The sequence below is a fragment of the Calonectris borealis genome, chromosome 2 (genome assembly GCF_964195595.1).
Source record: "Calonectris borealis chromosome 2, bCalBor7.hap1.2, whole genome shotgun sequence".
NCBI classification, from domain to species: Eukaryota; Metazoa; Chordata; class Aves; order Procellariiformes; family Procellariidae; genus Calonectris; species Calonectris borealis.
Window position 1 is genome coordinate 68,353,450 of NC_134313.1, and position 26,191 is coordinate 68,379,640.

The 26,191-nt window shown below is 48.0% G+C and overlaps 1 protein-coding gene and 1 long non-coding RNA gene across 2 annotated transcripts in view; one reads left to right on the forward strand and one right to left on the reverse strand.

Moving 5' to 3' along the window:
• Positions 1–26,191, reverse strand: part of LOC142078936 (uncharacterized) — a 389,734-nt gene that overhangs the window by 219,644 nt on the left and 143,899 nt on the right. The gene's annotated exons all lie outside the window — the stretch shown is intronic.
• NR4A3 (nuclear receptor subfamily 4 group A member 3) overlaps positions 4,386–26,191 on the forward strand; it is a 29,860-nt gene continuing 8,054 nt past the window's right edge. Inside the window, exons 1-7 of the mRNA XM_075142239.1 lie at positions 4,386–4,797; positions 7,330–7,494; positions 10,080–10,966; positions 13,164–13,293; positions 14,245–14,417; positions 20,039–20,238; positions 21,447–21,625. Of these exons, the coding sequence (XP_074998340.1) occupies positions 10,082–10,966; positions 13,164–13,293; positions 14,245–14,417; positions 20,039–20,238; positions 21,447–21,625 (1,567 nt within the window). The 5' untranslated portion in view covers positions 4,386–4,797; positions 7,330–7,494; positions 10,080–10,081. The remainder of the gene's footprint in view (positions 4,798–7,329; positions 7,495–10,079; positions 10,967–13,163; positions 13,294–14,244; positions 14,418–20,038; positions 20,239–21,446; positions 21,626–26,191) is intronic.

Genomic DNA, 26,191 nt, shown 5'->3' on the forward strand with positions numbered 1-26,191 from the left:
CATAAAATACACAAGCCGTCCTTGGAGCAGGAATGGCTAGGCAGATCTCCTCCAATCCAGCAGACAGCCTGAAGCACTAGACTACAGTGCCTGCACACAAGCCTGAAAGCGGTTTCACCACTTCAAACGGGTGGGTGAGGTGCCACCCAGAATAATGCAGGGATTACAGCAGTCTCCTGGGAGGTGGGGAATGCAGGTTGGCTCTCCCCATCCCCACCCTCGCCCCCCTGCCCCAGACAAACTATGTGAATCTGGATGTCCTACTTTCTGTGCAAGTCCTGAAACTAGCGAGCTATCGTGTAATTTGGGTGCACCAACTGACTCCTCTTTTGGGGTTTTCCTAGAAGGCGGCATTTAGGCAGAGAAACAGTTGGTTTCTATATCCTGGAGGAAGATAGGGAAAATTGTAGGTAATACAGGGGAACTCTTTGAGTAGGAGGTTGGACTAGGTGACCTTCCAAAGAGCACCTCTGTAGCACTACTGAATTTAGGTGCCTCTAGATAGACGGCAGCTGGTCAGGATTTCTGGATCGTGTTTTTTGACTTGGGTATTTAAATTCTGCAGTAAAAGCCTAAAACCAGTGTCGTTTTCATTGCCTTGGTCCCAGAAATTTGCAGCCTGAAGACTGGCCTGGACTGCACAAGCTCTGGTCTAGGAGAAGTCAACTGCAAATTCTGATAAGGAGTTATTTGTCATCAAGTTATGCGTCCATAAATGCAAATGCAAGGGTGGGCACTGGAAGTGAACCCCCAGTTCCTCCACATTGTTTGCTCCCAGGGCCCCTGTGTAACCTTCAGTCTCCCCAACTCTGGCATCACCCGGCAAATGTCCCTCGACAACCTTCCCCACCTCTGGGATCTTTATTTCTCCCAAGGCCTCCCTCACATTCCCACAGGCTTCCTCCCCTCGTGGCGCAGCCTGCAGTGCCTGGTTTGATTATCCTGAGTTATCCAATAATGCCGGGGAACGCCATCCTTCTGGCCCTCACTCCTGCACCGCTGCCTCCAGCGAATCAAGCCATGTACACACCAGTTAGACAATTTGCCTCGTGTTGTTCCTGTGCCCTTATCCCTCCCTCCGCCCCGGTGTTTATCCTTAGATTGGGAGCTCCTTGCACGAAGGACTTCCTTTTCGCCGCTTGGGAAGCCCGCAGCACATAATGAGTGACCTCTCATTTCATAAATAACTGCAAAATAGCAGGCCGTGCTCTCCCCGGAGGAAACTGCTGCCTTTGGTCAGGCGGTGAGCAAGCGCCTGGCTCCCTGCGCAGCACCCGCATGTCCCCAAAGCGCGTAGCGCTCCCAATGCCACTTTCTAACCATTTTCTCCAAATATCCTGTTTCCTGTGTAGCGGTTCTTTAAATAGCACCTCGAAGATTATTTTAAAGACTTTCAAAACACTCTTGCCGCCGGTTTTTGGTTTGGGGTGGATTTTTTTTTTTTTTTATCCTTCTTGCATGACGATATTTTCACGTCGTGGGAGACAGGAACAGCTCGAGGAAGCTGCGAAGTTGCTTGGAGTACACGGGGGGGAGGGGGATGGGAGAGAGGGCAATACGGTTTCTAGGCCCATCGACCTGGTACCGACATTTTCTGCTTGCACACGCTCTCCGTGCGGAGCTGCGAGTTTCGGGATGACGGTGGGACTTTATACCCCGGGGGTAGCCCCCCGGAGGGGGCGGGGGGCCGGCCCCGGGCGGCGGCCGCGCTCCGCGGAGTCCCTTTCCCAGCAGAGAGGCCGAGATGCAAAGGAGAAATGACAGCATGGAAAGCGGAGTATTTTTATCAGGGCCGGTGCCCGGGGCGAGCGGCGGGCGGAAAGTGCCACCCTCTCTCCTCCCCTGCCCTCAGCCGCCCACGCCGGCAGCGGCATCAAAGGGAATCTCCCTTCTCGCGGCGTGTCAGCACCGGGGATGAGCGCACCGGCCCGTCATGGCATTTTCACTTCTCCCGGCGCTTACTCAACAGGCGGGGGGCGGGGGGGTTGGTTTGGGGGGGGGGGGGCGGGGGGAGGACTCCCAACCAGCCGCCGCTTCTGCCATGAGGTCACCGCCGCGCTATGCGCGCCCGCCACCGCCCCTGCTCCGCTCCGTTGCGTCAGGCAGGGGGTATCCCCGCCGCGGCCGAGCGGGGCATCCCCGCCGCGGAAACACCCCGCGCTTCCACGCGTGTCCCTCACTAGCGGGGCGGGGGGATCCTAGCCCCAGCCTCTCCGCCGCTCCCCGCAGCGGGCATTTGGCCGCCGCTCGGGAACGTCCAGTGCTTCGCCGGGGGAGGGCAGGGATGGGAAGGGATGGGACGGGACGGCGAGGGAAAGCACCGCACACTGCAGCGAGGGACTCGCCCCGAGCCGGCGACCCGGACACGCGGGACACGCAGACACCGAGCGCAGCTTTTTTGGGGGAGAAGGAGAGCCGAGGCCGGCGCCCCCCGCCAGCGCCCGGCTGCGGCTTTCCCCCTCCGGAGAGCGGCGGGGGGCAGCCGGGGAGCGGGTTGCACGGGGTGGGGGGGCCGCGTGGGCGCGCCGGGGTCCCCGCGGGCGGGCGGTCCCCGCAGCCCCGCACTCCACCCCCTGCGCAGAGGAAGCCGGGCGCGGGCGGGGGCGCGGCCCCACGACAATGGGACTCGCCGGCGCTATAAATACCCGCCCGCCTCTATATTTGGTTTGGCCGAATCACAACCGGGGGGCCCAAAAATAGCCCCGCGCGCGCGCGCGCCCGCCCGCCCGCCCCGCCGCCGTCGTCGTCGCCGCCGCTCAATGGGCTCCGGCTCCGGCTCCGCCCCCTCCCCCGCGCGATCCCGATCGCCCTGCACGGGGCCCGGCGGCTAAATTTAGCAACGCCGCTTGCGTCAATGACGCGACTGCCGTGCGTCAGCCCGCTACGCCCCGCCCCTCGGAACGGGGCCCGCCGCGTCCTGTGCGTGGATTGGCCGCGGCGGCACGAGCATGGCGTTCCGCGGTGACGTGGAGGCGCTGATTGGCCCCGCCGGGGGCTGGCTGCCTCCCGAGGGGAAGTGTCGCCGCGCGGGGAGCCCGGCGGCCGGCGGGTTCCCCCGCGGGGGGAGCGGGGGCCTGGCAGCCGCGCCGGCCCGGCAGGGAGGCCCCGGCGCCCGCGGGGGGACGGCGCGCACCGCCGGCCCCGCCGCCTCGGGAAGGGGATCCCGGGCCCGTGCGTGGCCTCCGCGGCGTGCGCCGAGGCCCGCGCCCCCCGGCCTCCCCTTCCCGCCGCCCGGGGCGGGAGCGCGCTCTGCGGCGGTGCCGGCGCCGGGCTGGTGGAGCGAGAGGCGGCGGACCCCGAGCGGGCAAAGCGAAAGTGCCGCCGCCGCTGGTCCCTCCTCCTCGGGGCGGCGGGCGTGCGCGGAGCGGGGCGCCTCGCTCGCCGCCGGCCCCGCAGCGTCCCGACCCCATCGGTTGAAGTCGTGTGGCAGAGCCCCGCCGTGCGCAGCACAAGCACAGCAACGGCCGTAACGGCCGCAATGACAATAGCAAACGGCCCGGCTGCCGGCAGCGGAAGTAAACACGGCACCAGGCACGGCGGCTGGCGGGCGGCTGCTGCCGGCGGAGGCGGCGGGGGACCCAGCCGCCGCAGGCTCGGCGCCCCGGGCAGACAGACAGGCACAGACAGACAGACAGACAAGCATACGCAGGCGGGAGCCCGGACTTTGTCAGGGCCGCTCGTTCGAGCGCCCGCTCAGAGCGGCGCCTTCCACAACCTGCTCTTGGCTCCTGCGCACTGGAAAGTTTCAAAAGAAAAGAAAAAGAGGGGGGAAAAAGGAAAAAGAAAAAAAAAAGAAAAAAAGGAGAAAAGAAAAAAAAGAAAAAGAAAAAAGAGAAAAAAGGAAAAAGGGGAAAAAAAAGAGAAACCTTTAATAATTCCTCCTGAAAGTGCCACTAAAGCAAAGCCCTTTTCCCCTTGAACCACTCCAGCAAAGAGTTGCTGCGTTTGCAAAACAACACAACACGATCGCTGTTGTTGTTCTTAATAATAATAATAATAATAACAACAACAATAATAATAATAATAATAAAATAATATTAATAATAAAGTATTTAATCTGTCTTGGGAGCGACTCGCCAGGCTGCCGCGGGCAGCCAGCTCCGAGGCGACCGGCCGGCCACCCTGTCCCGCTGCCGGCGGAGCGGCCGCCTCACCCGCGCTGCGCGGCACGGCTCGGCTCGGCTCGGCTCTGCACGGCTCGGCTCGGCTCTGCACGGCTCTGCACGGCGCGGCGCGGTGCGGCGGGAGCGCGGCGCACACACTGAGGCGGGGGGGGGGGGTCAGTAGCGTCAGGCTCCCATGGCGTCACTATTGACGTTTCGCATTCCAGCCGCTCTATGGAGAGGCCGCTAGGGCTCCTCTCACATAAATGACGTTCAGAGAGAGGGAGCGGGAGAGCAGCGCAGAGAGGCGCCTCCGTCCCCTCTCTCCGCGCAGGCACACGCGCACCCCGGGGCACTCGCACTCGCACCGGGGACGCGGGCGCAGGTCCCGGCCCGGCTCCCGCCGCACACACACAAAGGCACATCGCGGCGGCGGCGGCGGCGGCGGCGGCGGCTCGGCATCCCTTGCCCTCCCGGCCGCTCCCTCCCTCCGCCCGGGGACGGGCTCCTGGCTCCTCGGGCTTTTGCAATCCTTTTCCATGCCTCGGGATAACGCACCCTCCGGACCTGCAGCCGCCGGGAGTCTCCGGGGTTTTGTGTCTCGGGTCCTGCCGCTGGACAGCGCCTACATGCGCCTTTAAGGAAGCGGGCACCTACAAAGTAGATGTAAAGACGGAACCTCCACAGCAACCGAGTACGTATACGAATGAGCGGGAGCGGCCGAGGGAGAGGGACAGCGCGACGTGTCCCCACTCGGTGAAAGTTGCGCCGCCGGGGTAGATGCTCGGGAGATGCCGGCGGCGGGCGATGCGGCTCAGCCGCCGCGCTACCGTGCCGGGCTCTCGCTGAAACTTTTCCCTCTCCTTTCCCCCCCGCCCCGTGGATACTCATTTGCCGCTCAGCTTCCGAGCCTCCCTGCCGGCTCAGCAACCCCCGCCGTGCCCGGGGCACCGCCGCCCCTCGCAGACGGGAGGGCTGTGGTTGAGAGGAGCGGGAGCCGGAGCCGGTGGTACTAAGGTATTTCTGCTAGTTGTTGTCATGGAAATGATGCTGCCGGCGGCGGCGGCGGCGGCCGGGAGTTTACAGCGCCGGTGATGAATGGCAGTAATTTGTCTCCTTCCTTTAACTGCGCTTGGGAAATAGGTGGTTTTGTTTGCACAAGTTCGAGCTGTCTAATAGGGACGGCGGAGCAGGTTGATCTAACCTCACTTTGGGAGAGAGCAGCCCCCTCGGCAGCCCGAAAGAGCTCGCCTCCAGAGGTAATTGCTGGAATGTGACATATTGTATTGAAATGAGACGGGATCTTTGCTCGGCACGTCTGCCCGGCATCTGCTCCTCGGAAATGTGCACCTTTCCCTTCGGAGGTCAGAAATGGTAACGAGGGGCTGCGGTGCCCCGGCACGGGTGGTGCGGTGCGGGGAGGCCGGGCTGCGCCGCCGCTGCCCCGCTGCCTGCCCCTGCGGCGCCTCTCGCTCTTGCCTTCTTGCCTTAATAGCTGCGAAAGAAGTTTCAGTCTTGGAAAGAGGAGAGAAAGCGCGGGCGCTGGGTTGTGATATTATGTCGGGGGACGGTTATCGAGACGGCATTATCGCGATACTCTGTCCCGGGCGGAGATGCGGCTCACCTTCGCGCGGCTAGTTAATAACGCTGTTATTTAACTTGCGATTTTTGAAGATGATGGATGCCGTGCGAGGCTATCTCCCAGGGAGAGGGCGGAAAACGCCGTTTTCTGTAGGGGGGTTGGTGTGTTGGGATCGGGTTTTTCTCTTCAGGGGAAAAAAAAAAAAGTTTGGGAATGAATCGCTAACTTTTATCCAAGCCGCTTCACTCGATTACATTCTTCGCCCTATTTTTCTCTCCTCCGTGGAGACCGCTGTATGCTGGAGTCAAGCCCCGGTAAAAAACAATGGATTAAACCAGACCAGACGGTTTATTCGGAGGTGAATCTCACGCGAGCTCGTGGATATTTGCTGGAGTGACCGTGCGGCTCGGGGCGATCCCCCCCAAAAAAAATCGCGAGCTAACCGGCGGTGGAAATCGAGCTCGAAACTTTTTAATTCAATGGAGCTTCCCCCTCCGCGGTCCCTCCCGGGTAAATGAAGGTTTCGAAACTCGCCTGAAGAAGTCACAATCACAATGGAGTATTTCACGGTTTCCTCCTCGTATTACAGGGTGGGGAGGGGTGTCACTCGGGGCTGAATGTAAAGTGCACAGAGGAAGAAAAGAGCTTTGACAAGGGTAGTTATTTCCTCCTAATTTACAGCCCTCACGGCTCTGCGCTCCTGGCTCGGGCGGCTGCAGTCCGGAGGGGTGTTGCATGGTTAAAAGCGCAGCGAGTGTCTCTAGGTAACCGGCGGCTCGGGGGGGGGAGAGGAGCCCCAGGGCGCTCCGCGCCGAGCGGGAAGCCGCCTCGCAGGAGCTCGGGAGGGAACAAAACCCTCGGGAGAGAAAGGGATGAGCTGACAGTCACTTAACATCCCAGGAGCTGAGAGGGGGGGAGGGATCAAAGGCGAGGGGCGCGGGGAAGGCAAAAAAAAAAAAAGGAGCGGGCGAAAGAGCCGCCGGGGAGCGGCTCCCGTGGGCAGGGGCCGGCGCCGCCGCGCATCCCCCGCACTGCCGCGGAGCCCCCGGCCGTGCTGGCAGCGCCGGGCGGGCCGGGGCTGAGCGCTCCCCCGGGACGGGGGGACGCGGCGGGGCCGTGCTCCCTCCCCCGCGCCCGCGATGGTCTCGCGGGGCAGAGCCGCGCGGGGAGCGGGGCCCGGAGACGCCGCAGGCTAGCCGGGCTGGTAGGATACCCCTCAAGTCCTGCCGGTACCTTGCATAGAAACTTCCAGCCTGCTGCTGGCCCCCTCCCCCCCAAAAAAAGAAAGTTCCCGCGGGGAAGTGGACGCAGGGGGATGCTGCCCCGCTTGTTGCAGTCACACCGCCCGGGGCTCTCCTCTTGCCTTCCCCGGGCTCCTTTCTCGGAGAACAAACCGGCGGCTCCCTTGTCCCAGCCCGGTGCTTTCTGCCTTTTGTGCGATGAGGGAGCGGGAGCTGGCAGAACCGCGCTCCCCGTTCCCACCCGTGGGGTGAGGCGGGGGCTCGCCGTGCGAGCGTGGGGGAAGGTCCGCCCCCGTCCCCCCGAAGCGCTCCGCCGGGGGGGGAGGCGCGGGGGCCGCCCCTCTGCCCCGCTGGGCACCGCCGCCCCCTGACTCTGCCTTCTTCTCCCGCCGCCGGCGGACAGAGCCCGGGTCGGAAGAGCGCCCCCCGCCGAGGCCCGGCCCCAGACCCGCCTCCGCAGAGAGGTCCCAGCCGGCACCCACCCCGCCGCCGCCGCCGCCGCCGCCGCCCGCCGCCGCCTCCGTCCGCACCTCCAGCCCCACCATTCAGCGCGCAAGATACCCGCCAGGTAAGCTGCCGCTCCCCGGGGCCGGGCGGCCCGGCTCCTCCCGGGAGAGGAGGAGGAGGAGGAGGGGGAGGGTGCGAGAGCTCCTGCCGCGGCCCCTACCCTTCCCAAGTCCCTTTGGCATCATCGGTCCCCGGCGTCCCGTAGCGGGGCCGGCGGGTCTTTAAATCCCAACAGGATTTGGGCAGCGCCCGCGTGTCACAGGGCTTTTAGCGATGCCGTGCCTGGCCAACCCCCAGCCGAAGACGTGCCAGATTTAAGGGGAAAATGGATGGGATGTTAGCGTCCCTGTGCGGAGCGCAGCTTGCTTGGCGTTGAACTGGGCATCCCTTATGTCAAGCTCTCGCAAAGATAGCAGAATAATAAGGTCGGAATGTCCCTACCCTGATTTTTTTACCCATTAATTTGGGCTTTGATGACAGGTTGCTGTTCAATGCGCCTCCTGTGGGGCTTTTTTTAGATATTGTTGGGTAAAGAAGAAAAAATCCCAGGTTATTTACTTCACAGGGTAATTAATATTGGTGCCCTAAGTGGAAAAGTAGAGGTTAGAATTAGTCAGTCAAGTGCGCTGGCAAAGGGCGAGGTAGGAGGAGTCCTGCAGAGCCAGGAGAGACCGGACCTTTAGGTTAAGGATATTTTTTGTGTCCTCAGGTCGGGCTTATTTTAGACTTCTGTTTTCTTACTCCACTTTGCACAGAATTCAGTGACATAACCCTGTTATGCTCAGAAAAAAAAAAACAGAAAAAAAGCATAATGATCTGTTTCCCTGAACTCCTGCTCATTTTCTGAGCTTTTTTCCTTCATAGGGTTGTGTATCAACACATTATCTGTCCGCTCATTCAGTTGTGTTCCTCGCCAGTTCTCAGCTGAGGGGCGTGGAAGGAATTTCTTTCTCTTTTTATTTGATTAAGCAGTGATCGCTACATTTTAACAGATGATCCTTAAACTAACAAATGATAGTAACAGGACTTGGCATGAAACGTGTGTGCGTAGAATGGCATGGACAGAAATTGATAGGAAAAAAGAGAATGGTAGAAAAACACATAAATAACATTGGGAGGCAAGGCTTGTGAAAGGGTAGTCCTGCTTTTTTTTTGTAAGTATTTGGATTTACAAGCAGGAAGGTCTCAATTTCAGAAAGCAGCACTGTTTTTTTCTTAGTTTTTAATGTTTTCTCGACAAGAAGAAAGATCTGAATGTTTTGTGACAGTACGATAATTGAAATCTGGTGCTTAGTTTAAATATGTTTATCTGCAAAGCGCGCAGGAAAGAATTAAAAGTTGATTTGACACGAAGTATTTGGATTCCTGCATGCCAGGCTCAAGTGAATTTTTTAAAATTGTAAGTGAAGGGAGTTCTTGAAATGCTGAGGAAAACCCCATTATTTTCAAGGCAGCTTTTTTTTTAGTATGAATTGTTTCTCAAGTGCTTTTGGAATATAAATTACCATGATTAAGAAGAGATGAACTGCACTTAATTTTGATATACATTTTCTCCATATTTACTTTTCTTTTCTCTGTACAAGAGAATATATACTAATTGATGCATTTTATTCCTCTGCTGTGGAGCCGAAATACACCATGCTCTTTTAGTTTGGGTTGCAAATATTGGGCTAGAATCTCACAGTGTTTAATCAGGCGAACCTCAAATGGGTTGCAGAATTGGGTCCATTATTTCCTGAGAGCAGCAAAGGAAACAGCAGACTAGTAGGAAACGTAAAAGAAAAAAAAATCAAATCTTTATAGCCAGGCACTGTGTTGCTTCAACCATCCCAGCTATTGGTGAACCATATTAACTTTTATGACTAATGGATAAAAACAATTAGATTAGCAGCCTCAGCCTTGCTTTCCTACAAAAACAGAAATACCACGTACTTTTTCTCTTACATGTTTGCAAATTTAGGGATATGTTGTACCACCCACTTTTTTTAGGAGAATGTTCTACCACAGATAAGCCTTAAAACTGCTAGTTAGGCAGCAACCTTGAAGTATTAGCTGACCAGAAATATGCTTCAAAGGCCCAGAGTTGAGTAAGCAAAATTGATGTTTGCAAGTCCTAAGTAGCAAATGCTGTGATTTGAGTCGTTCCTCTGACATGCACTGCAGATGCTGTTTCTTTTAAAATAAATATCATTTTTAATATTATGCATTTGATAATCTCGTTTACCCTTCATGAAAATTTTATGGCATGGTTGCATGCATATAGAGATAGATTTAGAGCCATAAACTGTTTTCATTCTGCTTATCTAATTCTCATTGACACCTATGTATATTAAGCAGCAGATGTAGGGCAGCTTGAGATGGCTCCTTCTCTCACTGACACCAGTATAAATTTGAGTTGCTCCCGCGACTAGATGAGAGCAGCTCCCTAATACCCAATGCTTAGTCGATCCCCCATGCATATTTCTTGTTGAAAGGCAAAGACTCGAGGCTAATTTATATGTCCCCTGTCCAGGCGAGAGTGGGAGTCGGGTGTCCAACTGAGCTCCGTGAAATGTGGGAAAGCTTTTAGGAAAGGAGTTTGCGAGGGCCTGGGCCATGGCCTCGGCCCGCTGGGCTTGTTGTTAACGTTCCCCTTTGCCCTTGCAGATATGCCCTGTGTGCAAGCGCAGTATAGTCCTTCACCGCCCGGTTCAAATTATGCAGCTCAGACCTACGCGTATGGCTCGGAGTACAGCTCGGAGATCATGAACCCTGACTATGCCAAGCTGACCATGGACCTGAGCAGTACCGAAATCACTGCCACTGCCACCACCTCCCTTCCCAGCTTCAGCACCTTTATGGAGGGTTACTCTGGCAGCTACGAGCTCAAGCCTTCCTGCCTCTACCAAATGCAATCTGCCTCCTCTGGCCAGAGGCCTCTCATAAAGATGGAAGACACCCGGCTCTCCCCCTACCAGCCCTCACTGCCACCCTCCACGGACGAGGGGATGCCCAGCACTTCCATGTACTTCAAGCAATCTCCGCCCTCCACGCCCACCACGCCCGGCTTCCCCTCCCACCAGAGCCTGTGGGACGAGCCCCCGCTGCAGCCCACGCAGACCTGCCTGCCGCCCGGCCACCTAATGGACGCTGCTCCCATGAAGACCGTGCCTCCGCGCTTCCCCCTCTTCCACTTCAAGCACTCGCCCCCCCACACGCCGGCCGCGGCCGCCCACATGTGCTACGACCCTGCCTCCCTGAGCCTCCCCCTGGGCTCCGACAGACCTGCCGCCAGCCAGACACCCATGGAGAGCCATTCCTACGGGCTTCACCTGGCCAAAAGACCAGCCACCTTAACCTTCTCATCGCTCGGCCTCAACGCAGCCACCTCCAGCCTGATGGGTGAGAGCAGCGGCAGCGGCAGCAGCGGCCTCCCATCTCCGCCCAGCAGGAGCTCCTCGTCCGGGGAAGGCACCTGCGCCGTCTGCGGGGATAATGCCGCCTGCCAGCACTACGGGGTACGGACGTGCGAGGGCTGCAAGGGCTTTTTCAAGGTGAGAGCTCTGCGGTTTGCTCCCTTCCGCGCTTCCCCCAGCCCCCCTCCCTCCCTACTTGACCCAGTACATTCCTGGTCCTCGCCCGGGGGCTCGGGGCTCGGGGGCGTTGTGTTAGAGTTCAGAGCCCCCCAGCAGGGCGTGATGGACACCCACCCAAAGTTTTTGAAGAAGGCCAAAGCAAGCCCTCTGTAGGATAAAAGGATCAGCCAGTCTCGGCTGAGAAAGGGCCGTGGCAGTGAGCTGGGCAAACCACGTCCCCGGTCTGCCAGCAGCCCTCAACGGGGCTCATGGGTCCCCCCTCTCTGAGCTATAAACTGCATTTGTTCCGTAGCGAAACTCACCTGGAATATATCCAACCTCAGTCACTCATTCCAATTAAACCTCATTTTTAAGCGAGGAAAGAAATCCAGAAATCATGAAGTCCACTTGGCATTTTACTCGATTGCAGCGGTGCCGTTTGTTGTGCGGGGGTGGTCGGGGTGTGAAGGGAGGGCTGCAGGGTCGGCGCCGGGAGGAAGCTGGTTTCACGCATGGGACAAACCCAAGCACTTCTAGTTTTAGTTGGTTGCTGCCTCGTCGTTGCTCTTCAGTTCAGGAGGCCAGTGAGTCCTCACCAGTGGAAAGCTGCTTGCAGAGCAGTGACTAAGCACTGCACAGGGTCCCGGTGCCCGCTCTGTAACGCAGAAGGCTTTGCAACACGAGTAACTTATACACGGCAGTTTCTCAGTGGAAACTTGGTGCTTATGCTTTTAAGATTTGAATACTCTCTTTTTGCTCTTAGATTTGGGCGCTTCGTCATTTCCTTTCAACAGACGGAGTTCAGATTCCAGCATTATTTTCAGAATTAGCTTGTTTAAGTGAAGAATTTGGGACAGACTTTTAGGTTCTGGGCAGCAGGTTTAAGATTTGATACATTTGGAGTTGATTTGGTATATTCCTTCCTGCAAAGATAGCAGTCGTACCCCTTTGCTGGTAAAAGATACGATGGGAACAAAAATAGTCCAAAAATAGCTGGGGGGAAGGCTTACAACATTTTTTTTATTGTATACAGAGCTGCTAATGTTACTTAATAACCCTTTGACAACATGGTAGAATATACATCTCCCGTAAAACTCATTTGTTATTTAAATATAATTAGAAAAAGAAACACAAATAACCTGGAAATAGCAGCTCTTAGGGGCCCGATCCTGCCCCTGTGGAAATCAATAGCATATCCTTGACGGGGAGCAGTATCTAGAGCTTATTCTGCAAAATTAAACAGTTTTCAGCTCTAAAGCACAATGGACAATATTTGCTGTGTCTCTTATGTTTAGTACATGGAGGCTGTTATTTGAAAAGGAACACAAATTATGAAATAACATGTTTCCATTAATTTAATTGCAGTGAAAGGTTTAATATTGAACATTAAGCTGATAAATTTGTTCCTATTCTGATGTCTTTCCTGCTAATGTCTTTTTTTTGTGCTGTGTTATTTATTGATGTGTCTTTGATTTTAAGTATGGAAACACATAATACATTTTTGCATCAATATTTGTTACATTCTGCCAAGGCTTACCAGGTTTTTACAAATCTTAAATTTATTGTGTCGTTTTAAGATCATTTTAGAGTTAATTAAATGTATATAACTACAGTATAATTCTGTCTATTTTTTCCCCAGGTCAGGTTAGCTTTCCCAGAATATTTAACTAAAGATATTTTGTAGGGGTTTCTGGTATTTTTATTTTTCTCCCTGATGATTTTAATGGCTAACCAAACCAGTTATTGTGGTATTTGACTAACAATAGCGATAGCAAGAGAAGTACATCGCAGATCATTTTGATTTTATTTTAATAAGGTCAGCAATAATCAAGGGAATGAACCAAGTAGAAAATTGTTCCCAAAGGGATATTAAAAGCGGAGATAATCTAATCCCCAAAGGTAGATGCGATGACCTGGTAATTTCAGATATGATTTTATCATTCAAAGTTGCCTGTCTCCAGAGACTTGCTTCAGAACAATCCTAGATGATTTTCATTGTCAGCAGCTAACACTAATAAAATTGTTTTTCCTGGAGGCTAGTGTGTTAGGAAATTAATTTTATCTAATTATATGAATTGCACTGTCGCTTTTCATGTTGTAATTAAAACACATTTTGTCAGGTTCTAAGTTGTTCAAGAAATGATCGGTTTACTATTTTTGTGTTGCATTTTCGCAGAGAACAGTTCAGAAAAATGCAAAATATGTTTGTCTGGCAAATAAAAACTGTCCAGTGGACAAGAGACGTCGTAACAGATGCCAATACTGCCGGTTTCAGAAGTGTCTCAGCGTCGGCATGGTTAAAGAAGGTAAGGACTATTGCTATTATTATCCCAGACATTGAACTACTACGTTTAATGAATCTCTGTGTCTGTGTGTGGACATGGATGTCTTTACAATGAATTTTACAGTGATGGGATTCATAACTTACCCCAAAATATGTGCATTTGTGTAATAATGTATTGATTTTCTTCTTTTCACCCATATTATCATATTTAGACTTTAGACCCCAGAGTTCAAGAACAGCAAGGTCACGAGAGGATAATTTGACACTGGCCAAAATGTCTCCTTTATTAACTTTGAACGTTGCTCGATAATGCTGTTGGCTTCCCCCTGTTATCTCACCGGGGGCTGTACTGGGTTGTGTGCATTTTGACATAGGATCTTGTCTCATTCCCATAAGCTGATTGTAAATTTGCAATTAATTTAAATGGAAACAGGATCAACTCATTAGTCCCAATTCTGCAAATATTTAAGTATGTGAGTAATAACTGTGAGTAGTCCCATTGCAAATACTAACATGGATAATATAACGTACATAGCGTGACCATATTTTTTCCAATGCTTCAAGAAAGCTAACATTACTTTGAATGAACGACTCTGCCATTTAAAAGGTGCACCAGTAGTAGGAACATTAGAATTTGTGTTTCACATTCAGTTTTCTTTCAGCAGTAGAGTGTCTCTGTGTGTGTGTGTGCCTGGGCACACATACAGGGGCGCATAGATGTGCTGCAAACAAAGCACGAACACTAGGAACACAGCTGGGCTTTAAGCAGCCCTATGCTGCTTACTATCATAGGTCTGACGCAATTTTGGTATCGTTTGTGTTCCTTTGCAATCAAAGGCATCAAGAGCATGTGCTGAAACTGGAGAATGCTCTTATTTTTGCTGGGCTGGCCACCATAAGAAAAGCAGGTGTTCATTCTGATCCGACGTTTGCTGGTATCTTCACAACCGATTCCCCTTTTTTTTTTACCTAGTTGTCCGTACCGACAGCCTGAAAGGGAGAAGAGGTCGGCTGCCTTCCAAACCAAAGAGCCCCTTACAGCAAGAACCCTCTCAGCCCTCCCCGCCTTCTCCTCCCATCAGCATGATGAACGCCCTTGTACGAGCTTTAACCGACTCCACGCCCAGGGAGCTTGACTATTCAAGAGTATGTCTCACTTTTCTTGGCCCGTTTGTTTTCCACATAGAAATGATTCGTGAACTGCATTCCTACTTACCAGCCGGTTTGCTAAAATGAAACCAAATCATGGGGGTAAAAATTTGCCCAGCCAGCCATGTCTTTTCATGGTAGGTGGACGATGAGGGGAAAGGAGGTACAGTGAATTGTGTTAGTAACTATTCATCGGGAGGATCTCAATCACAAAGTTTTCTGCAGTATATTTCATGGCTGAGTGAAAGCAAAAATATGTGGATAAACAGAGTAGTATTCTTGCAAAAGGCTGTGCCAAAACACTAGCAATTACAATACAATCGATTAATCTACTGAACTCAGGAGCAGTACTCATGTGTCCAGTATCTTAATTTCCAGGTTCTGAAGGCTAAAATCTAATAGCACTTCCTTAATATTCAGGTATAAGGGTTGCGGAAAGTAACACTGGATGGATAGGGCCATTTCTATTGAAATCAATAGGAATTTTGCCATTATTTAAATGGGGGTCTGGCTTTGGATACCCCAGCATGAATATTTCTTCAGTAAAATTTACATTTGTAAAACAAACCTTTTAAAATCAAAATTCTAAAAAATTATCTCAGCAAAGCTTTACCAGAGATTATATATTTTGTAGCCTTGTTTTTTAATGTATCATATTCACCATTTAAATATTCGTGGAATATTTTAAAGCTTAAAAAACTGTTCTATAATTATTAAAATATGGCATGGAAATGGCTTATTAAATAGATTTTTAGGCAGGTTGATATAGGAAAAGAAAAAATACAGCTAAGGAAAAACAAGATCAAATTCCTTCCCCTTAATGAAATATGATTAAATCTGAGACTGTAGAAAATACAGCTGTACTCAGACAACATCTACATTGGCCATTTATCACTTGTTGCTAAGTAATATTTAATACTAAAACATATTTGATTGTAGTTATATAAAAAATACGTTATTCTATTTTAGAATATACTTACATATCTTTTAGCAACTTTAAGCATGCTGCAACATCTTTTCTTCAAGCTAATCTGTGAGTATACAATCATATAATTTCCCAAATTATTACAAAGAATCTAGCTGTTCAATACCTGACAGCCTTTTAAGGGGGAGAATACATTAGCCATATTTACATGTGTTTTAACTTACCTGGAATGTCTCAGGGGGTCATTCTACCGAGGTGTGTGACGAGCTGTGCTCTTTGACAGAAATCTGCTGGGTTCCACAGAATTACAGGCGTATAACAGCCAGGCCGTGAAAGCGGTATCTAACCTTATGTATTTATTTATTTATAGACATAAAGTTCTTCTGCATTTCCAAAAAACTGAATGAAAACTGTGTATTTTTATGTGACTTTTTTCTCTGTCCTGGAGTAATTATTTCTCTTTTAATGAAAACAGCCCAGAGATCTAATTGTTGAACAATTCTGTTGGACATTAGAGGAAGCATATGATTGACAGTAAATTAATTTAGTCTTGGTAGCAAAAAGATTAAGTATGATTATCTGTTCGGACATATTAATATCCAAGTTTTTCTTTACAATAAAATATATCATAGTCTGTTATGCTCAGCAGTACTGAAAAGACAAAAATATGCTAAAAGAAATTAATAGATTCTTATGTTTTTCATAAACCTTATATTTCTTTTGGAAAGTTAAGGGAGATCAGAAGCAAATGCTGTGTAAAAACTGAGATTAACTAAATGAAATATGCAGTAAACACACTGCAATGCTAAAAAATCCCTTTGAAGAATAATCCTGTACCTGTAAAGACTAACTTATGGGACGTTCGGTTAGGCTGTGACCCTGCCGTGCACCACGAACGGGTAGATCTGGAAACCTGGCTTTGGAGCAGGTCCTAACACTTCTGCAGACATGACCTTAATGTTTAGCATGGTCTTCATGTTTACAAGCCATAATGTCTTGACCGTCTTAAAAATACTGATAAGAGTTTCAGAGAGGAATGTGTACCCCTTCCCTCCAAAAAAACCTACACACACACACAAAAAACCCCAAAAAAAGCAAAACCAAAAATAAATTAAATAAGCTATGACTTTTAAACTAAAACAGATTGCAACCGGTTCTGTTCAGAACATGGCTACTTTTCATTTCACCACTGGTTTTAACCTACCAATCCACAGCAATGGTATATTTAGGTACTTGGTTTCAAAAAGCAATTGCTAGGAAGAGAGTTTGGTTTATGAACTCCTTAAAGGCCAAGGGCCGCAGTCTGGTCTCACACCTGTTTTCCTGGTACAATTCCATGAGTTTACACTTCTAAGTAAGTGAGACGAGAAACAGACCCTATATCTTGCCGTCCTTATTCATGCAGAACAGCCACCAACTTAAATAGAAATGTTGCCTTTTTGGAAGGAGAGCGCAGCATTTAGGTAATAATCCTCCCCCTTCCCCAGCCACAAAGTTAAGCAAATACCGGAGCTTTTGGAAAAAATAAGCGTAGCTTCTCCTCTGTGCAGAGAAGTTATTGTTAGGCTTTTGCAGCTGTAGCAGTTGATGAAGGTCCGATGAAAGCCGGCAAAGGGTAGAACGAGGTCGTGCTATCAGGCACATCCCCAACATCAGGCTTTCCGAATCTTTTCAGATACACCAGGCAAGTTAATGTCGCTTGCTGCACATGCACACCCCGCCGTGAGCAGCAGTCCGGTTTCATTTAATTCCCAAAGGAGCTCTGAGGAAGGGAGCAAGGCAGAGCTTTGTCTTCTGCCTTTCCCCCGGCGTGCCTCCTGTTTGCACGGGGCAGGTTGAGAAATGCAGATCCGAGCCCTTCTGTACTATGGCCTCCTGAGCAAGGGCAGGCTTACCAGCTGTCTTGGTCAGAAGTTAGGTCAAATATCACCTCTTGTCAAGGAAATAATCATGGAAAAAACCCACAGATTTTGGTGCATAAAACAGAACCATACATATTGTTTATGGTTACTTACATACTCATAAGTTCTGTTACAAGTAAATAATACTTTATTTTAGCTATTCTTTGTAAGTGCTAACTCTTTGTAGTGAGCAGTGACATAGTACAGTAGCTAAAAATTACACAATTCCATATAATTTTTTAACCTTTCTTCTAAAATTGCTCTCATGGGCTAAACTATAACAACAAATACAGGTTATAATTTTTTTAGATGCATTTAATTTAATTAAGTGTCCGACGTGGGGTATACAGTACTGTAGCATTCACAGTTATGTGACATAATGCAGCATTCAGCTTCATTAGAAAATGTTAAAACTTTGCCTTACTTTTGCCGAAGGAATGTTTAATAAATATTGGGAACAAATTAATACCTGGCATAGTTACACTGACTTGTGATGAGTTATATTTAGAATGAACTTAGGGTAGTACCTTTTTCTTTTCCTTTTCTTTTCCTTCCTCTTCACTGCTCAAAGGATCAAGAATGTGTCTTGCCTTAACAGTACCTATGGTGAGGCAGCAGTTTTCATCAACCTGTTTGCTTTCCCTGTGTAGAAAGGAGTCGTAGCTCAGCCCCCTTTGTGGAGCAAAGCACATCTCCCAGAGTCTTCAGGAGCTGAAGGCCATGAATGGGAGAAGCCCATCTCCTCACAGGCACACTGTCTTGGCTTGCTCCACAGCTTCTTTTTAGGAGAGTCCAGAACATGCAAGGTGTCTGAAAAAGCATATGATCTTTTTCTACCCACTAATCACCCCGCCGCATCTTGTTGCAGTCCAGTGCCAGGAGTAGTTAGTTCATGCTGCTTGAGCAATCTCAACTGCTCCATTCAGATGGGGGACTGAACAGATAAATGATGTAGCATGCAGATGTTTCTACCGCTGCTCCCCATCCTCTCTGTACTTTGGCCTCTACCTGCTTCACTGTCACAGGATCCTTCAGGGAAGCTGGTTCAGAATTTGCCTCCACGTGAACTTTAAAAGAGGGATCGCACATGTTTCACTAGCTGACTAGGGATGTGAGCTGGAGCTTACCACTGGACATTAGGAGAAATCTGGACATTAGGAGAAATTTCTTTACCGAAAGAGTGGTCAGGCCTTGGAACAGGCTGCCCAGGGAAGTGGTTGAGTCACCATCCCTGGAAGTATTTAAAAGACGTGTAGATGAGGCCCTTAGGGACATGGTGTAGTGGGCATGGTGGTGTTGGATTGACGGTTGGACTCGATGATCTTAGAGGTCTTTTCCAACCTTAATGATTCTATGATTCTATGATTCTATGAGTAACTCGTGTAGGTAGTATTGGGTAAGCAGAACACAGTCATTCAGGACTCGCACCGGTACCCCAGATACAGCCACAGGTCTCTAGGATTGCCATGGTTCTCCAGTCAATCAGCGACTCTGACATTGTGTCCTTCATCCCTTACCAGCTCCAAGTAGGACAGGCAGAGAACAGGATACCTACCCGAGAAGTTCTGCTCGCTGCTCCCCCCTCTCTTCCCTGCACAGAGGTGACTTTTGGGTTGCAGTAAGCAGCTTGGGTGATATCTGCAGCCCAGGTGGCACACCTGTGATAAGGTCCTCCCAGGCTGCCAGCCCACTGTTACCCATCGGGAAAGAGATGTGGGTCTTTCTGCTTCCACTCTGGCTTGGGGAGTTGCTAGGGAGACCTTTAGGCTGACGGACTCAAGCCCGAACTGCATGTGGAAAGTTGTTTCCAAAGGGCGTGCACACTTCTTTGGGCCATGCAGACCACCCCGACTTCTCCTTGGCTGAGTCCCAGAGGGAGAGTTGGTACGAGGTCCCTCCCAGAAATAACCCATAAGATGCCTGATGGGGAGGATGTTGTTACAATAAATCCCAAATTATTCAGTTCCTGCTCAGAAAACCAGCAGCCCTTTCCAAGCACAGAATCAGACTAAGCCACGAAAGCTCCTGTTGTATATTCTGCCGAGAGAGAGCGAGCAGTGTCACGGGAGTGACAGGGATCCACTGGTGCGGAAGCAGGAGATAGCGGGGAGGGAGCTGTCAGAGGGTCACGGGGAAGCTGAGCAAGCTGAGGCTGTCGAATGGTTGTCTGGAAGAGTTATGGCCGCATCAGCAGGATAATAGGTTCTCCTGAACCTTAAATGCTTCCATTTGAAGGATAAGAGGTGATATGGGGCAGCTGTTTTACTTTGAACCAATTCTGTATTCAAATGAAGCGATGCTGCATGTGTCAGATAAAAGATGATTTATCTTACATGTCTCTATCACTGTCAGATAAAATGCAGTTTGAGAGCTTTTGGAAGAAATCTGCATTTTGGACATACTGAGACAAATTCATCAATGGGAAAAGTGTTTAATTGTAGTAAGTTAAATAGTATTCCTCTTCTAGTGCGATGAAAATTATCCTACCCACCAGGTTTCTGTTTCTATTTACTAATAGCATATAGGTACTTGTAAAATGTGATAAGTATTATATTTAATTTATAAGTTTTAAACGATTTCTATACATGTGGAAGTATTTTTGCAATATACATCTGAATAGCAAAACGCCTGTAGGTAGCCAAATAGGTAGATAATGTAGACCTACTTATTATGCCTTTGCTAATAATACCAGCTTTGCCACAGAAGGAAATGTTGTTGGGCAGGTAACGCCGTATGTTTCACAGAATGCCCTTAAATGCATATAACGTTGCTTTCTGTGGCTTTCATTTTAGTACTGTTCCACTGATCAGGCTGCTGCAGGCACAGATGCAGAACATGTACAACAGTTCTATAATCTTCTGACTGCCTCCATTGACATATCTAGAGGCTGGGCAGAAAAAATCCCAGGATTTACTGACCTCCCAAAAGAAGATCAGACATTACTCATAGAATCAGCTTTTTTGGAGCTGTTTGTACTAAGACTCTCCATCAGGTAACTATTTATTTCATTTCCTCTTAAGCTGATGTGAAAAACCATCTATCTAAATATTTTTAAGGAATAAATATGGCCATATCTTTGAACATTGTCAATTGTACCAAAAACCCCACAAAACATCAGCAATGTCTGAATCCACAGGATACGGTGTTTAACTTGTTTTACACTGCAGAAAAAATAAGAAAGTGGTTTAAAAAGACAGCATAGGTCTCGCTAATGTGCATCTTTTTATTTGATATACTCCGTCCTCTTCTTCTGTAGTAATTGAAATTGATCCTCAGGTACTGTTTGAGCAAGTTTGCTTCGTACTCATCAGCATAAACGATAGAAAAGCACCTTCAGTATGAAAGCTTTTTCCTTTTCCCCCTTCTTTTGCGCATGCACATCTTTGTCATCTGTTTTTGAATGGGATGAAGAGTTAAAATCTTGTTCAGATTGTTTTTCGTCTTAATACAAAGTCATTTAATAGAGTGAAATGCTATTTGTCAGTCTAGCACTAGTTAAGACATTTTACCAAAACCAGTTTCAGGGACTGGGGAAATTCCAAACTGGTGATTTGAGTTATGTCCTTGTTTCTTTAGGTTGAAAATGATCTTTGCATGTGGTTTTTAACAGGGATATTGGCAATGGGGAGCGGAAGGAGAGGAGAGCTTGGCTGTAATCTCTCTCTTACACACAGATTTTCACATAAAAGAGTTTATGATGTTATGTGTATTGTGGTGCATTGTTGCATGTATTTTCCATTGTTTCTTCCTTATTAATTTTTGCAGTATGAAAGATGCAGATGAGGCTAAGTAAATGCTGAGAGTTGCAGAATCTCTTCTTTCTCCAGTTTTTATTAGTTTTGTATTTCAAAATGCACTCACTTAGTATTCCTTTGGTTCAAACATACAGTATTTAATGTAAAATGTCTTCTCTGTTTATGCCTTTGGGCAGGACCAAAATCTTAACTAATTAGACAGTCTACACCACATGCTACAGCTAACCTAACCTCAGGCCTATAACTCTACGAAGTAAGCAATCATAGAAGCTTGTTTGTTGTACTTTGGCCCCAAGGGAGAAGCATATTGTCAAACGTGAATGCCCACATATGTCTCAGGATAATATGCCTTGTATTTTAAATGACAGACACTTCAATACTGGTTATGCATTTTGCTGTAACGTAGAAGATGCATTTATAATTTTTTCAATTATTTTTATTTGAGGTCTGATACTGCTGAGGATAAGTTTGTATTCTGCAATGGACTTGTGCTTCATAGACTTCAGTGCCTTCGTGGATTTGGGGAGTGGCTCGACTCTATTAAAGACTTTTCCTTAAACTTAAAGAGCCTTAACCTTGATATCCCAGCCTTAGCAAGTTTATCAGCTCTAACTATGATTACAGGTAAGTGCTCCTTTGTTAATAGAAAGCTTCAGACTCTAGTGCTTTGCTTTAATGTAGATTCAAGCGATTTCAGTTAACTTAGCTATATTCAGGGTCAAGTGAGTATGATTTTGAAGCATGGTCATGACCGTACTGAAATTGTGGACTAACATTAGGCCATCAGATACCCCGGTTAGAACGTTATCTAACTCTCTATTTCTTCATGGTTTCATTGTTTTCTTGGAATAGTCTCTAAAAAGCAAACTGCTTCCAAGCAAATTGTGTAGCTCCTGCAAAAACATTCAAAATACTTGCTGAATTCCCAGAAAAGCCTAATGAAATGACCAGAGCTAGGTCTTCTGTGTAGGAATACTAATACCAGGGTAGCTCGAGAGCTAGAAGCCGTACAGCTAGTATAGCTCACCTCTCAGCAAGAGAGCTAGACCAGAAGGAGCGCTTCACGAGGGCAGGCAGGCTGCTTGTGGTAGCCAAGCTACTGTAGATATTCCATGTACTGCTTTTTTGAGAGAGAAAATTGCAGAATAGTAAGAAAAAAATCCTCTTCTGCAGTTGCACAAAAGCTTTTGGGTGTGCATGTGACCATACCACCCCTTCTGCCTGCTGGGGCAAACAGCAGGAAACTAATGTCAGAATCTGCCAAATCTGGCCAGTAAGTACAAAACGGAGGAGCGTAACCTTATAAAGTGTAATTTTCTCATTCCTGAAACAACAAAGCTCCTTGAAGTACACACTGCGTACCTTGGGCTTCTCGCAATTGAAGAGGCATGGCTGAGGGAAGCAGGAAGGGCTGGGAGTAAGGCTGTCTGACAACCCTACGGCAGCAGTCGGAGCAGCAGTCATCTCTGCCGAGCGCCTCACACTCGTTTCAGAAAAGCTGGTAGTATAAAGGTGCAGCTGTTCTGTCAGTGTGAGACAGGGCTTCAGTGTGCCTTGAGCTGATCTTCCCAGGGATGCTATAAGCGCCACTGGGATGGATATTGATTTCCTCCTGCAATTCAGGCATCCGCCAGTTTGCAGGCGGTGGCCTCAACAATATCACCTGCGGTCTTCATTTACCTAGGATGAGATGACGCTAGGGAAGCACTGAGGTAAAACGCTCAAAGGCGAATATAAAAACTATAAATTGGCCACTCCCTGCTGACACTTGTGGGGCCAAGACTTTGGCTTCAGAGTTTGCATGGTACGCTTCCTTCCGGCGTTTGGGTGAAGGGTTACGTGTTCTAGCATTAACTCTCTGCTTCTTAAGAAAAGCATTTTCAGGTTTTTAATTAATTTCTGTTCACTTTTTCTGGAGTTGGAAAGGGTACATTAAGGTCCAGATTCTAGTTTCTTTGGCAAAACCCTTAAGACCAGAATAACTCATTGGAGTTGCTTTGTTCTGTATGAAAGAATTTTCAAAACGAGTGATATGTTAAAGTGAGAAAGAACATTCCCAACTTATTTTTTTATTCGTGTATATAAACGTCCACTGACGTGTTCATGCATACTTACATATATGTATTAGAAATACGTATATATATGTGTATGTATATACATACCTATATACACATACAATGTATATATTTATGTGTATGCATTTACATATCTATAAATCAAGGACAGGTGCTGTTTCGCTCCATATATATTTACATACAGGCATATATGCTCACATATATATAGCACTTATCATTGATTTTGATTATTTACTGTATATTAGATATCTGTCTTTTTTAGATAGACACAGGTAGCTTGTTCTTGATTATCTTCCTGGAGACTGAGAGGGTGCAGGTCGATGAACAGGATTCCCAGCAAGCTGTCTACATGAATGTAGAAAAAGCTACTGTATAGGAAGAAAAGCTTTTCTTCTTACAAACCCGTGCCCTGTTTTAACATGATGATTCTTTGTTCGGTTAGACACTGTTTGCTTGCCCTTACGTACAGAGTCAAAGTTGTCCAGTGGCTGGCTCAGGTCACCCTAAGATATTTAATAGAAATAGCTTTTAATTGATAACACCCCACATTTCTTCCTTTCCTTGATAACAACCCTTTCAGGAGTTGGCTGTATTGTGCTGGTCTTCTCAAAGTTTCTAAACAAATTGAAGTAACTGTTGCCTTTAAAAGGAGAGCATTTCTGTCCATAAAAGCTTTAAGGTTTTCTGTATTTGTCAAGCTTTTCTTGATTTTCTCACCTGTATGAGATGGTGCTTAAAATTAATGTAGTTTTCTGCTTATTCTTTTATTTCATGAGGCCATATATCTCTGCCAATTTGCTGTTAAGGACCGAGTATACTTTCATGCGATCTAAATTAGACCGAAGCTCCCGTGTCTAGTGATTTATATTCACAGGTTTCAGCTCTCCAAGGACAGCTAGCTAACTTAAGGACTCAGCCAGAAATTTGGTCACCTGAAAATGGATGGTATTGTATAATGATGAACAATATTAAAAAAAAACTGACAGAGGAAATCAGGTAATTATGGCTAAGAGAGCACTACAGCACAAAATGCTGGTGGGCAGGGTTCTTTTGAGACTTTCTCAGTGATAGTATATTGAAATTTTATATTCAGGAAAGTCTTGAGATTTGCCTCTGGTGTTGTATCCCATGAGAAATGGCTTCTTGTCTTCTCCCTATGGTTTGAGTATGACAAGCCATGTGCTGGTTTTCAGCTAGTCCCACCAAAAGAGAAAAAATATTAAAGATAAATTTTGGAAATCTGAAATCTGTTGAACATTTTTAAGCATTGTTTTGGGGCTTGGCTTAGGTTTAGGTGGGTGTTTTAGGTGCCATTCTTTATCTCTGGAGAAGGTACTCTTCTCTCCTGGAGTGGACTGTTGGAGGCAATGGGTGATTAGCAAACCCTGGTTCAAGCCCTTTCTGTGAGCCAGAGCAAGAGAGAGTGACCTTTTCCGGGAACATAGGATATCCGACTATTGAGTATCACTGTCTTTTGTGTTAAGGCCATTTGACATATTTCACGGGCTGCAAAATGGCTGTTGTGTAGGATGATTTGGGGACAAGCTGGTGCTCAGAGGGACACCCAAGGCCCAGTCTCTGGTCTGATTCCAACAGGAAGGGAATCTGACCGTGAATCTCCCGTGTCCCATATGGATATCCATGTCATTGGGCTGCAAGATAGGAAGGGGCAGGAAAGCTCTGTTTTGTGAATCTAGTCGTTTGCTTTTATTAGCAACACTGCAAAACCGAAATGCTGGCTTGAGCAAAATTTTCATTATTAGACAAATTGCTCCAGTTCTTATTTTGCATTAGTCAACTTTTCATGACTTGATGGTCACCAAAAAAAGAAAAAGACGACAACCCAGTGTTGTATAATAGTCATAGCTTGTTTTAATACGGTACAGCATCTTAGGTAGCACCAAATTCAAGAATAATCTCTCCAGGTAAAGAAAAACGCTCCTGGGAATAATGAATGACCTGTTTGTTCTTCTTGATTTCATGAGTGCTTTCCATAGCCCAAACAAAGACGTGCTCTTAGAAAACAAACCCTCTTGTATACTAGTCATTGGCAGTATTGCTGCAGGAGTAAGAGAAGTTGCTACTCTCTTTTGCATGTCTGTTCTCCACGAGTGACAGGGAGAACTAACATCTCTCTCCCAATGAAGCAAGAGGGAATAAATGTAAAAATTAGCATTGGAGGCTAAAAGACATTCCACTGTTCCCCACGTCCAAGATACTGAAGGCTGTTCTCTCATTCTGGGATGTCAAATGGGCTCCCCAGTAGCAGCCCCAGTAGTTCTAGTGCCCTTTAACTAACCTTGCTGACTTGTTTGGAGCTGCAAAGCTCCATGTCGTATCTCAACCACAGCTGCAGGTCACACCATAGGATGCATGGTTATAGGCATGTATGACCATTTGTTCTGTTTAGTAATTTTGAAGAGAACGACAGGAGACCTAGCGAGTATCACAATACTCGCTAATTCACTGCTTGCTTTGCGTAAAACTAAAGGTATGCACAACATAAAATAAACAGGAAAAGATTTTGTAATATTTTGCATTGTATAATCCATTAGAAAGTCCATATATTTGTGCTTTTCCTGTTTATTTTACGTTTCCTGGGAATTTGCAGTATGTTGCCTAGAAGGAAAAGTATCATGTCGGATTGCTGCTGAATTTTCAAGTCCTTTCAGATAGGACATCAGCTTGAAAGAGCACTCAGAATGAAAGAAGTGACATCTGGTTTATTGTGGGTGGCTTGCAAACAGTTAACTTAAAACTCTGCAATGCCAAAGCACATCATTTTTCTTTAAGGTACTCCTTGAGGATCTTCCTCTCTCTGTCTCTCTTCTCTTTTTTTACTTCCTTCAGTTGGTTAAGAAGGGCTGGACACAACTTCCTCCAGAGCACATCAGCGGCACTCTGAGCATCAGCCAGAAGAAAGTAGTTAGGAAACAACACATGACACTCACCCCACATCCCCATGAAAGCAAGAAATTAGTTCTGTCCTGTTCTTTTTCTTTGGATCACTTATTCCGTTGGGATGTAGGATCTAATGAGCTAAAGAAGAGTGCCGACGTGGAAAGAAAATGCTGGTCATCTTGGCACAAGTTCTGTCCTTATTTCCACATGGATG